At 48.7% G+C, this 14,603-nt stretch overlaps 1 protein-coding gene across 1 annotated transcript in view; it reads right to left on the minus strand.

Moving 5' to 3' along the window:
* Positions 1–10,538: 10,538 nt before the first annotated feature.
* Positions 10,539–14,603, minus strand: part of MFAP4 (microfibril associated protein 4) — a 40,626-nt gene continuing 36,561 nt past the window's right edge. Inside the window, exons 3-6 of the mRNA XM_073648889.1 lie at positions 13,130–13,281; positions 12,957–13,053; positions 12,360–12,542; positions 10,539–11,069 (exon numbers count right to left, since the gene is read on the minus strand). Of these exons, the coding sequence (XP_073504990.1) occupies positions 10,822–11,069; positions 12,360–12,542; positions 12,957–13,053; positions 13,130–13,281 (680 nt within the window). The 3' untranslated portion in view covers positions 10,539–10,821. The remainder of the gene's footprint in view (positions 11,070–12,359; positions 12,543–12,956; positions 13,054–13,129; positions 13,282–14,603) is intronic.

Genomic DNA, 14,603 nt, shown 5'->3' on the forward strand with positions numbered 1-14,603 from the left:
TAACGTAGACCGTAGCCTATAATTAGGAGAGATGGTGGTGGTGCCTTCACAAGGGGCAGATATTGAGCTTTTGCACGCACCTCCACACTGCTCGGACTGACTTTCTGTACAGGGAAAAGGGAGAGCCAGTTCTTCTGTGTCCTGACCTTGCGAGCCACATAAAATGACATGGTGGGCCGGCAATGGCCCGCGGGCCTTAATTTTGGCACACAGTTGGGTGGTTGTGTCAGTGCTGAATGAAAGGACTTTGTCATGGACTAATATGTGCAATTGTGTTTACTGTGTAATTTCTTCCTAGTGACTATGAGCCAAAATACACAAGAGTCACCGCAACGTGGCAGAGAAGCAAGAGGCGGCCATTGACTAGCTGCTGCTGTATTCAGTACCGACTATGTCTTTCCATCACAGTTTCTACAGGACTATTGACTGGTCGGTCTCGTGTATTATGGAGGTGGATTGTAGACACAGATCTGGGTCATTATTGGCCGCCATCACCAGATAATGGCACAATCTTTGTAAGGAATAGTTGTCTCCATGTGACACACGATGCCGGTGGCTGACTTACCGGTGACGCCATTCTGGTATTTTCCATTGACATTGGTGCATGACATTGTCTACACCAGAAGCCTCCATGATGGGTTAAAAATGTAAACTGATTATTGTCTTGTAGAGAATTTCTTGTGAACGACGACACAAACTAAAAGAAGTTCCTGACTTAGTATAAAGTCTCGGCTTCAAACATTGCAGCAGCGATGTCCTTCTTTTGCCACTATTTTTGCTGCCATTTTGAGAAACTGTGGCAAAAAAAATGCAGCGTGTTTTTAAAACCAACATCAATAGAGATGATCCAAGTCTCCAACCCCCAGGTCACAGCCGGCGGCTCCACTTCTGTAACTTCTAGAACATGAAATCCACGTTTTCTTACAAAAGTGATTAAAAATCCGGTGGTGGTTCTGAAGAAGAAAAGACGGTGTCCATGAAAAATCCACAAAACCTGACCAACCAGATCTACTGATCCTGGAAACTCAAGGATTAGAAGACACAAACCATCTCACTCAGTACAGACGATGACCAGATCTACGGTGTATAGACCTTAATGCACAGAGGCGCAGGGTGATGCTCTTACAAAATGTCCCTCCAGTAGACATAAGTGGTGTGTGGCCATTGGGTTCCTTGCCTCATTGGAGCCCCTTGATCTTCCTTCGTGGGAGAGCAGACTAGACTGAGGTTCTTGGCCAACACTGGGATGGAAGAAGCCCAGATGAAAGCTGGGAACAAGAAGTCCTCTTCCTAAGCTTCGGCAAGACGAAACCAGGTATACTTAACCTTGTAGTATCTGGAAGGATAAGGAAAGGTGTGGTGGGTGCTTTCTGCCTTTCAAAGAGGGCTTAAAATAGACCATCCTTAAAATAGACCATTTGGTTGAAGAAAGTCAAAATCTCAGAATTTAAGAAAAAATAGAATAAAAAACTCACAAAGAAAACTTTATAAGAGAAATGGAATAAAGAGAAGCTTTAGCTACAGGCCATGAGAATTTCTGGAAGTAAAGATTGTATGCGAGTTACAAAAGAAAGAAAAGTGAGAGGTGGAAGATCAGTCAATAAAAGAAGTCCTGGAAAACTCCAGAGAAACATCAAAAGACTTAACGAGGAGACAATCAGTGGAGATGTGGTGACTGACGAGAACCCTCACATCTCATGGCGTCACCTCAACAGCTCGGCCTAAGCAACAACTGAAAGCTCAACCACAACTTAGATTCAAGGTAAAATAGACCCTAGAGTCTATCTTGGCTTTTTGTAAGGTCTATTCCTGTGAAGAGTTCTGAGGAAGGACAAGTGGAAGGAGGACATTTCTAGACTACTGCTGTTTCAGCCAACTATCCGAGCATCTGTGCAGCTCCCTCAAACCTCGTCTTTACTTGTTTTGTACCTCTTCCTCCATCTTCACTCTGTGATGGGAGAGCCGGCATGGGTTGGGCTTCTAGGATCACGACATAAGTCATGAAATCACAACACGAGTCGTCTGACATCACGACGCACAAAGCCGAGTCATTGCCGTAGACAACGCACGGATACCTAATTGGTGGCCGAAATCCTGACGCTAAGTGAAGATGGAGGAAGAGGCAGGAGAGAGTGACACAGGAGACTGAGGGTGAAATGGTGGGACAGGTGAGCAGAATGGTCATTTTTTTCTACACTTTTGTGTCTAAAGAGATCTCCGAGTATAAAAAGTCTCATTTAATTGGCATTTCATAACTTTGATGCAAATCCAATTTGAAGAGATCTGCAGAACTGGAACATCGGCAGATTTGCTCTTCACTAATCATGTCCCTTTTCTGTGATCTGGGATCCATTGTACAGATATTTGAGCACAACTGTTCACGACTAGTAGCTATAACAACCGGTCATGGAGAACAAAGACAATCTTGGATTTCTGGCACTAAATCAATAAAAAGCTTTAAAATATTCTCATTTTGGATCTTCTGTTAGAAAGGTGGTCTAAAAACGAGCTCCTCACGAGAAGTGGCGCTGAATGGGGCTTCCTGTAATCTGTGGCACCAACACGAGGTCAAAAACTCTAGAAAAAGATGGAAAAAAATGAAGATACATTAGATAATCTCGTGACAACCACTTAATCGATCACATAGCGATCGGTCCTTTCAGGATCTCTCATCAGGGCTGACAGACATCAGAAGGATTCATAAGGTCACATGTCGTCAAAGTCCTTCAGGTCGTTGAGCAGACGATACGTCTTCTTCTGGCTCAGGAATAAAATGTTCTGTAAACCTAAAGAGATGAATGAGCCAAAAGAGAGATGACACATAACAGCAATATATAGAGAATTAATATAGCATATTTATTGGTTAAAAAAATAGGTAAGGGTACAGGCACCGAAAGAACCTAAAAGAAAGTGGTGTTCTGGGGTAGGTAACTAATTAGGGTACAATATAAATAATATGTGATTTATATACCTCCATTATTGCATAACTAGATAGAACATGGTAAGAACAAGTCATCTAAGAAAAAAAAAAAAGGGTTGACCTGACGCGCGTTTCGCCGTATGCTTTGACGAGGATATACTCGCACTTTGCACTTTACTGATGTCAGGGGCGGACACAGACTGTAGTGGGCCCCTGTGCAAGAAATTTTTGGGGGCCACCCCTGCGCTTCATAAGGCAACAAAGTTATGTAAACATAACCCCCCCCATGTGCATCTCTCACCCCCCCCATGTGCATCTCTCATCCCCCCCATGTGCATCTCTCATCCCCCCCATGTGCATCTCTCATCCCCCCCCATGTGCATCTCTCACCCCCCCATGTGCATCTCTCACCCCCCCATGTGCATCTCTCACCCCCCCATGTGCATCTCTCATCCCCCCATGTGCATCTCTCACCCCCCCCCCAATGTGCATCTCTCACCCCCCCCATGTGCATCTCTCACCCCCCCCCATGTGCATCTCTCACCCCCCCATGTGCATCTCTCACCCCCCCCCATGTGCATCTCTCACCCCCCCCCATGTGCATCTCTCACCCCCCCATGTGCATCTCTCATCCCCCCCCCATGTGCATCTCTCATCCCCCCCATGTGCATCTCTCATCCCCCCCCATGTGCATCTCTCACCCCCCCATGTGCATCTCTCATCCCCCCCCCATGTGCATCTCTCACCCCCCCATGTGCATCTCTCATCCCCCCCATGTGCATCTCTCACCCCCCCATGTGCATCTCTCACCCCCCCCCATGTGCATCTCTCACCCCCCCCCCATGTGCATCTCTCACCCCCCCATGTGCATCTCTCATCCCCCCCACTCCTAGTTAATTAATTGTATTTAAAACAAATAAAACTTGTTATACTTACCCCCATGCGATCCCTGCAGAATCCTGGCGCTCGTCCACGTCGCTGCCACCAGGTTCTCCTGACGTTCGGCCATGTGACGGTGCCACATACATAGCCAGCAGCTTTTGTTTTGGCCAAAACATTTTTTTTGTTTTGGCCCTACTCTAACCTATTAAAATTTTCTTAAAATATCCAATACTCTTTTTAGATATATTTTTATTTAGTTTTCTCTAAGGGAATGTGTCATATACATTTTTTTTAAAAAATGACCAATAATACCACATACAGGGAATACCGCCACACCATGACCAGACCACATATTACCACAACATAGTGACCGAATAATACCACACAGAAGGGGGAAAAACTGCCACACCATGACCAGACCACATATTACCACCACATTACTAATATTACCACCACATTACTAATATTACCATAAGTGTCATTATACACGGGAGCTCTATACATGGTATGTATAATGTAAGTGTCCAGGTAATCTAGTGATCACCAGTGACATTATACACAGGAGCTCTGTATATAGTGTACAGGTAATACAGTGATCACCAGTGACATTATACACAGGAGCTCTGTATATAGTGTCAGTGTACAGGTAATACAGTGATCACCAGTGACATTATACACAGGAGCCCGGTACATAGTATATAGTGTAAGTGTACATGTAATACACTGACTCACTGGTGATGTCTCTAGGTGAAGTCCTTCATCTTCGCTTTTCTCCTTCATCCAGCACAGACCGCCATCACGTCTTCCAGCCAGGACTTGTCTCTGCATAAAATAACACAGTTATCTAGAGCACATTCCCCAGCTGAATACAGACGTGCATCCACCATCAATATATGGTTAGTTATTATGCAACCTACCATTCCAAATATAAATTGTAATCCACCACGATGCCCCCATTAACTGTAAATAGGCACTTAATATATAATTTAATTAGAACCTCTACTCTTTCCGCCAATTTGTTACTAGTTACACTCCTGCATCCGCAACGCCCCCTACTCTATACTTCCTGCTCCCCGCATTCATTATTTACATGCACCCCCTGCCCCAATTCATTATATCATGTCCGTGCTCTCCCCACCCCATCATCATTTATCATTTACTGTCCCCCACCCCACATTCATTATGTGCAGCTCGCTATCCCCCTACTCCCAATTCCCCCATGTGCAGCTCATTTTCTCCCAATCCCCCCATGTGCAGCTCTCATCCCCCCATGTGCAGCACTCACCCCTCCATGTGCACATCTCTCATCCCCCTCCCCCACATGTGCACCTCTCTCATCCCCCTCCACCACATGTGCACCTCTCTCAACCCCCTCCCCCACATGTGCACCTCTCTCATCCCCCTCCCCCACATGTGCACCTCTCTCATCCCCCTCCCCCACATGTGCACCTCTCTCATCCCCCTCCCCCACATGTGCACCTCTCTCATCCCCCTCCCCCACATGTGCACCTCTCTCATCCCCCTCCCCCACATGTGCACCTCTCTCATCCCCCTCCCCCACATGTGCACCTCTCTCATCCCCCTCCACCACATGTGCACCTCTCTCATCCCCCTCCCCCACATGTGCACCTCTCTCATCCCCCTCCCCCACATGTGCACCTCTCTCATCCCCCTCCCCCACATGTGCACCTCTCTCATCCCCCTCCACCACATGTGCACCTCTCTCATCCCCCTCCCCCACATGTGCACCTCTCTCATCCCCCTCCCCCACATGTGCACCTCTCTCATCCCCCTCCACCACATGTGCACCTCTCTCATCCCCCTCCCCCACATGTGCACCTCTCTCATCCCCCTCCCCCACATGTGCACCTCTCTCATCCCCCTCCCCCACATGTGCACCTCTCTCATCCCCCTCCCCCACATGTGCACCTCTCTCATCCCCCTCCCCCACATGTGCACCTCTCTCATCCCCCTCCCCCACATGTGCACCTCTCTCATCCCCCTCCCCCACATGTGCACCTCTCTCATCCCCCTCCCCCACATGTGCACCTCTCTCATCCCCCTCCACCACATGTGCACCTCTCTCATCCCCCTCCCCCACATGTGCACCTCTCTCATCCACCTCCACCACATGTGCACCTCTCTCATCCCCCTCCCCCACATGTGCACCTCTCTCATCCCCCTCCCCCACATGTGCACCTCTCTCATCCCCCTCCCCCACATGTGCACCTCTCTCATCCCCCTCCACCACATGTGCACCTCTCTCATCCCCCTCCCCCCCATGTGCACCTCTCTCATCCCCCTCCCTCACATGTGCACCTCTCTCATCCCCCTCCCCCACATGTGCACCTCTCTCATCCCCCTCCCCCACATGTGCACCTCTCTCATCCCCCTCCACCACATGTGCACCTCTCTCATCCCCCTCCCCCACATGTGCACCTCTCTCATCCCCCTCCACCACATGTGCACCTCTTTCATCCCCCTCCCCCACATGTGCACCTCTCTCATCCCCCTCCCCCACATGTGCACCTCTCTCATCCCCCTCCCCCACATGTGCACCTCTCTCATCCCCCTCCCCCACATGTGCACCTCTCTCATCCCCCTCCACCACATGTGCACCTCTCTCATCCCCCTCCCCCACATGTGCACCTCTCTCATCCACCTCCACCACATGTGCACCTCTCTCATCCCCCTCCCCCACATGTGCACCTCTCTCATCCCCCTCCCCCACATGTGCACCTCTCTCATCCCCCTCCCCCACATGTGCACCTCTCTCATCCCCCTCCACCACATGTGCACCTCTCTCATCCCCCTCCCCCCCATGTGCACCTCTCTCATCCCCCTCCCTCACATGTGCACCTCTCTCATCCCCCTCCCCCACATGTGCACCTCTCTCATCCCCCTCCCCCACATGTGCACCTCTCTCATCCCCCTCCACCACATGTGCACCTCTTTCATCCCCCTCCCCCACATGTGCACCTCTCTCATCCCCCTCCACCACATGTGCATCTCCCATCTCTCCACTCCTAGTAAATTGTATTTAAAAAAAAAAAACTTGTTATACTTACCCCCATGCGATCCCTGCAGAATCCTGGCGCTCGTCCAAATCGCTGACACCAGGTTCTCCTGACTTCCGGTCATGTGACGGCGCCGTCACATGACCGGAAGTCAGGGGAATCATGAAGGCGCTGCCGCAGCAGCGGAGCGCTGAGATGTCCCGGACCCGGCTCTTAGCATGCGGCTGGGGGCCCCATGAGGAGAGAGACGCACAAGAGGGGGGCCCCCAAGGGGGCCCCTACCGGCTGGGCCCCATACTGGAGTCAGGGCAGTCATGCCCTGATGGCGGCCCTGCTGGAGGGGCCCCCTCTCCCTCGGGGCCCCCGTTCAATGAACCGGCTGCACGGGCGGTAGTTCCGCCCCTTTGTTGTGTGTGACCATTCTATTACTGACATCTAGTGTTTTTGATGTTTAAATACAACTCTGCCAGACTGAATTTTGAGCACTCAGCACTCATAGAGCTATTGTTTCTTTTTGTGCTCACTAAAAGAGATGAATGTCCAGTGATCAGCGTTGTGTCCCCCCAAAATGTGACTATGTGGAGGCAGTGCCTGGTCCCTGAAAGAAACAAGATCAGAGCTCATCTCACCACCAGGGGTCATCCATGCTCTCTCCCTCCACTGCAGAAAATGTTGGTTGATGTCTCCACTGTAGAGCACTCACCGGGCACCTGCAGAGGACGCCTCCTGAAATGCAGCACCAACTAAATAAGTCCAAAGTCCCCTCTGAGTAGCCAAACAAACCTGGGGTATGATAGCCCTGAACATCATGGGGAGGGATCACATCGCTGTGAAGGGGAAAGCAGAAGCAAAGCGCACCTGAGCCGGACTGGGGCTAAAGCAGAATGGAGGATGAGTTGGTGCCTACCCCGGGGCTCTACTGTGCCAAGCTTCTAGGGATCAGTGAATCACTTCACTTGCCCAATTCACATTGAATAAATTTGAAGCAAAATTAGTTTTCAAGTAATAAATTAAAAAAGAATAAAAACAATAACTTTTTTCATAATCTCCTCTCTTTGGACCTCCGATACCTGTACCCGCCACTTCGCTCGCCTCCCGGTGCTCCAATCCTTCTTCTCCGGTCTTCAAGTTGCATTGCTACTGTGTTGTCTAACCACTTAGATGCAATGGTCCCTGTTGATCTAGGGTGTTATACTGTTAGTAGCTCTTTCTGCAGATGCCGGCTGTATACCACAGCTGGCCCTCATATATGTTGCGACTCTACATCCCAGCACCCCACATGTGACGGACATGTACGTCACAATTCGGGAAGAGGTTAGTAGGTTAGTAAGTCTGTTTGGCACAAATCTACAAGTCATGAAAAAGTCCCACGAGTTTTGCAGATTGGGCTGATGGTCAGTTGTTGACCTAAACATGGCGGCCTTTCGTCTGTGTAAGGTAAGGTATTACTACATGGTAGATCTTCATTATCGTTTGTTGTACCACAGAAGATTAAACTGCGCCTAGTTTTCCTACCCCTGATTTATATGGAAAGTTTCTGACCACAAAAGAATTAGAAAAATAATGGAGGGGTTCTCCATGATTAGTAGATGGCTGCTTTCTTCTGAACTCCCTCTTTAAACCCATAAATATCCAGCTTGTATCCGTCCTCGTCAGGGTTGACGGCCAGAGGTGAGTGGTAGAAGGAGTCATAGGTCACATGTCGTGCGTAGTTCTCAAAGTCTACCATATCGATACGAAGACTATATGTCTTCTTCTGGGTCACGAGGAAAATGTTCTGTAAACCTGAAGTAGTGAATGTCGAGTAATCAACGTGGTGTCCCCCCAAATGTGAAGCCAGTGACGCCCAAGAGAGGAAGAAGCAGTTATCCAGCCAGTATTCTCCAGAGACTTGGCCAAAGCCAAACTTATAGTCTTCCCAACCACCGCCATCAAACCTTTTCAGAAAGACCTTCCAGTAGATTAAGAGTTCAGCTCTAGTCACACCTAGCCAATAGGGGGCAGCAATGTGATGAGAGATGGAGGAGACATCATCTATAGAGCGAGACTCAGACATTAGTAGGATGTGTATTAGATGACAGAATCAGAGCAGGTGACGATCTAAGACCTCTATAATCCAAGCCTCGTTCTCCTATCTCCAAGACTTCTCTGGAGCTGCACCAGATCTATGGAATGAGCTACTCACCATCCAGGGTCCTCCAGCACTGCTCATGTCACAATACACAGGTACTGGGGAGAGGGCATATACTGCCAGGATACATCAGGTGCACTCGGTCCGAGGTCAGACCCTGAGCAAACACATTTGAGCAGTCATGGGGCATTGCTGGTATATCTGCTGCTCATGACTAGGAGGAAAAGCTGCATGAGATACAAGGAATCCAGAAAAGCCGGATATCCCTAGCAAAGAGCAGTTTTCTAAAGGTTTTATCACAGCCTGTTTCGGTCCTGGATTTTTATGGACTGATGGGCAGTTCGGTATCGGGGCCTGTCAATCCCTTCCTGTCCTGTTTTGTCTGCAGCCCTCAGTCAATCCAATTGTTGGGCTGATTCATTACTGGGTTGAGAAAGCCTGCACAGCAGCAAGAGACAGCGCATGTCTGCCTGCTCGAGAGACTTTTATCCTGAGGTCTGCTCACCTCCTGCTGGACATTTGTTACTGCTAATACACGAGAGACTTTTATCCTGAGGTCTGCTCACCTCCTGCTGGACATTTGTTACTGCTAATACACATCCTTGAGATATTGATCGCTCATAAACTGTATAGTCAGGAAACTGATGCCTATTTAGTAGAGATGAAATAACCAATTGGTTGCAAATCAAATTCATGTCAAATTTTTCGAAATTTGTTGGACCTGTAATTTGAACAACTTGTTTATCTCAAATTGCCCTAAAAAGTTTAACATTTCATACACACAAGAAGATGGCATCGGCCACAGGAGGAGGTAGATGCAGCTTTACGGTGTTAGAAACATACATTTTATTTGTCCGTCCTATACACCCAAATACTGTCCATGTAAGGAGTGCACCAACGCGTTTCTGGTGCATGTAGCACCTTTATTCATGGTCACCAAAGACTTTACACTGGATTACCCCTTTACTGAGACTTCTCTTCCACTTATTACACTGTAGCTGCTCAGAGTCTCTGCTCCCACTGAAAAAGTGTGATGACTATAAGGTCTCATAAAAGAGCAGATAAAGACTGAGCAGAGTATGGAGGCTGGGATAACAAGCGGAGCTCCCCTGGGACATTCATCAGGACCCCACACTAGGTCAATGGATGCAGACAACAGTATACCCGGCTGCGTGATCACCTAAATCCTAGGCAGAGTGGCCATCATGTTTTGCTGCCGTGTGAACTAATGTTTTAGATCTTGCTGTGGTGACTCCACCACCCAACTACGAAGACCAGAGTAATGTTCTGTCCATGTTAGAAAACTCATTTTTATAATCCCTATTTTAGGTTTTTCATGAACTATTAGAAGGGTCTTCAGTTCAGGACCCTAATTTCTAGCTCAGACTGTAGAACAGTTTTATAAAGTGTCTCTCGCTCCGGAGGACCTGTTCCTTTCCTGAATTTCACAGACAATGTCCAAAGTGGAGAACCCTTTATAAAGTCAATGCCGTGGACGTCGTCTATAAACCGACGACTTCACCACCATACATCATGGTCTTCCATTGTGAGTTATGGATAATTTGAACATGAACTCTTACAACGAGGCTCATTGTGTCATTGTTTATTGAGCATTTAATACAAGTTCAAAAGATACAACAACCTGTAACAGGATCAATAACTGGAAAACCAAGGATTGAGGAGCTGGGCACATGCAGAGCAGTCAGCTGGGGGTCTACAACATCCAAGCACAGGTAGAAAGGGTCAAGTCATGGGTGTGGGCTACAGATTAAGGATCACATGAATATCTTGGCATCACAAGATTCTACTAATCATCCATATGATGAAATAGTAATCATCGATATAACGAGTCTTCTTCACTAGTCAGGACATCACTGCCGTCTTATCTTCATCTCCGTGGTCTTCAGAGAATAGTAAAGACCCCTCCACTGAGACCAGATGATGCCACTACCGTACGACAGGTGAGCGCCAGAGAGGTAAGCGCCATTCAAGTTGGCCAGATGACATGCTCTGTACCAAAATCCACTGGTGAAGAGCGCAGCACAGTTCTGGAGATAGACATCACGGTCACTGTCATATGTCGAGAACTTCATTCCATTGTGGTAGGACAGTGAATCACCTGCAGATAATGAGGAGGAAGGTGGTTATAAATGGGTGCAGAATAACCCTATCACTGCCCCTAGAAATGGGTACAAAATACCTCTACCACTGCCCCTAGAACAGAGTGTAGACTGCAATTTCACCTAGAAGTGGATACAAATGACCCCTTTAATTGCCCCAAGAAGTCAGTGCAGACCTCCGCTACCACTGCCGCTGAATGTGGGCATAGGCTACTCTTACCACTGCACCTAGAAGTGAGTGCAGACCACCCCTATTACTGCCCCTAGAAGTCGATGTAAGCCACCTCTACCACTGCCCCTACCTAGAAATGAGTACAGACCTCCCCTACCACTGCCCCTAGAAATTAAAAAACCTACAAGAAGCTAAATGAACATTAACCCTGAAATAAAAAAGCAAAAGTGCACTTAAATAAAATAGGCTTCTTAGTAACACTGTTTTTGATCAAAAATAGCATGAAAGCTATCCCACCATGGCAAGGTGAACCTATTCAGGATAGTCCTACTCTGTCTAATATTAAAAACCTTACCATGTGTCAAAGTTGACCTCAGTGTGTGAAGAAGGGCAGACAAAGGACCGGGTCCCGAACTGTAGACACCAGCCGAGGGAAGGTATCTGCCCTTATTTGCACAATGAGGTCAACTTTGACACATGGTAAGGTTTTTAATATTAGACAAAGTAGGACTATCCCGAATGGGTTCACCTTGCTGTGGTTGTATGGCTTTCATGCTATTCTTGATCAAAAACAGTGTTACTAAGAACCCTATTTTATTTATATGCACTTTTGCTTTATATTTATTTATTTACAGCAGGTTTTATGTTCAATTTGCTTCTTGTAGGTTTTTTCTAATTTATGGCCAATGTGAACATGCGTTTATGTGTTGCATCTATACCAACTTAAACCAAGCTCAAATTTTGTGTTTTTTTCCCTAGAAATGAGTACAGACCTCCCCTACCACTGCCTCTAGAAAGGGGTTCCGACCACCCCTATCACTGCCACTAGAAGGGGGTGCAGACCACTCCTACCATTGCTCCTAGAAGTTAGTACAGACCACCCCTATTACTGCCCCTAGAAGTCGATGTAAGCTACCTCTACCACTGCCCCTAAAAAGGGGGACAAGCTACCCCGGCAACTTCCCCTAGAAGGCGTTGTAAACCACCCCTACCACTGCACCCAGAAATGGGTACAGACTACCCCTACTACTGCCCCTAGAAGGGGTTGCAGACCACCTCTACCACTGCTTGTAGAAGTGGGGCTACCCCATTACCCATGAGTCCTTGTGTTAGTTACCTGCCCCTCCGTCACTGAAGCCGTCCACGTGCAGTGTGTAGCCGTCCTCCTCTGGGTTGATGCTGTACGGGGAGATGGAGAACTCCGAGTACCTAGCGAAAGTCATGTTGTTCTCGAAATCTCTCAGGTCGACCCTCAGCTCATACTTATTCCGGAGAGTGAGGAGATACATGTAGTGTAACCCTATGGGAAGAGACATGGCGGGTGTGAGTGACGCTCTGCGGAGGAGCGATGCTCTGCAGTGCAACCTGTAACCTGGAGGATGAGTTATCCCCCATCCTACGAGAGGACGGCTGTATAATGGGGGCTTGATCCCTCTGTGGACCACCCAGCTCTCCCAGGCTCCTGATGGAGACAGCCCACAGGGGGGCACATAACGGTGGCGATCAGGGGCGGACATACCAGAGATGTCCGCCTCTGATGAAGGGCCCAAGAGGTAGAGGGGCCACATCCAGCTCCAAAGCTGCACATAATGGTGGAGTATGATGAACTACTGGACTGTAAAGGGCCCACACTGGTCCTGCACAGGGGTCTCCACAGTCCACCATGGCGGCCATAATGGGCGTGGATAGAGGTAAGAGGAGGACGGTCACTCACCCAGCCAGTACTCTCCGTCCGCTCTCCCAAAGCCAACCTTATAGTCGTTCCAGCCCCGGTAGAAGCCCACCGAGCCGTTGAACCTCCTCTGGATGACCTGAGCCCCAAAGAGATGAATTGTATCAGCACAGGAGCGAGATGCGACCTGGAGGCGGCTCAGGGCCGGGACCCACCGTCCACTTGCCGCTGTCAGTGATCATGTCACAGTACACGGGCACCGCGATGCCCGGGCCGGCCGGGTAGATGACGTACGGGCCGCTGTCCTCGTCTCCGTTCTCACACACGTCTTCACAATCTACAGGATACTGGTCAGAGGTGGAACACACTGCAACGACACCAGGGGGCGACATAGGGGTCAGACATCAGTCACCCCCAGAGCTGCGCTCACTATTCTGCTGTTACATTGTGTCTTATCCTCCAGTCACCTCCAGAGCTGCAGTCACTATTCTGTTGTTACATCGTGTCTTATCCCCCAGTCACCTCCAGAGCTGCAGTCACTATTCTACTGTTACATCATGTGTTATCCTCCAGTCACCTCCAGAGCTGCACTCACTATTCTGCTGTTACATCATGTCTTCTCCTCCAGTCACCTCCAGAGCTGCAGTCACTATTCTACTGTTACATCATGTGTTATCCTCCAGTCACCTCCAGAGCTGCACTCACTATTCTGCTGTTACATCATGTCTTCTCCTCCAGTCACCTCCTGAGCTGCAGTCACTATTCTACTGTTACATCATGTGTTATCCTCCAGTCACCTCCAGAGCTGCAGTCACTATTCTGCTGTTATATCATGTGTTATCCTCCAGTCACCTCCAGAGCTGCAGTCACTATTCTGCTGTGACATCGTGTCTTATCCTCCAGTCACTTCCAGAGCTGTAGTCGCTATTCTGCTGCTACATCGTGTCTTATACTCCAGTCACCTCCAGAGCTGCAGTCTCTATTCTGCTGTGACATTGTGTCTTATCCTCCAATCACCTCCAGAGCTGCAGTCACTATTCTGCTGTTACATCGTGTCTTATCCTCCAGTCACCTCCAGAGCCGCAGTCACTATTCTGCCGTTACATCATGTCTTATCCTCCAGTCACCTCCAGAGCTGCACTCACTATTCTGCTGTTACATCATGTCTTATCCTCCAGTCACCTCCAGAGCTGCAGTCACTATTCTGCTGTGACATCGTGTCTTATCCTCCAGTCACTTCCAGAGCTGTAGTCGCTATTCTGCTGCTACATCGTGTCTTATACTCCAGTCACCTCCAGAGCTGCAGTCTCTATTCTGCTGTGACATTGTGTCTTATCCTCCAATCACCTCCAGAGCTGCAGTCACTATTCTGCTATTACATCGTGTCTTATCCTCCAGTCACCTCCAGAGCCGCAGTCACTATTCTGCTGCTACATCGTGTCTTATACTCCAGTCACCTCCAGAGCTGCAGTCTCTATTCTGCTGTGACATTGTGTCTTATCCTCCAATCACCTCCAGAGCTGCAGTCACTATTCTGCTGTTACATCGTGTCTTATCCTCCAGTCACCTCCAGAGCTGCAGTCACTATTCTGCTGTTACATCATGTCTTATCCTCCAGTCACCTCCAGAGCTGCAGTCACTATTCTGCTGTTACATCATGTCTTATCCTCCAGTCACCTCCAGAGCTGC

This window comes from Phyllobates terribilis, unplaced genomic scaffold, assembly GCF_046119375.1.
Source record: "Phyllobates terribilis strain yellow unplaced genomic scaffold, ASM4611937v1 Scaffold_9__5_contigs__length_417890890, whole genome shotgun sequence".
Classification (NCBI taxonomy): Eukaryota; Metazoa; Chordata; class Amphibia; order Anura; family Dendrobatidae; genus Phyllobates; species Phyllobates terribilis.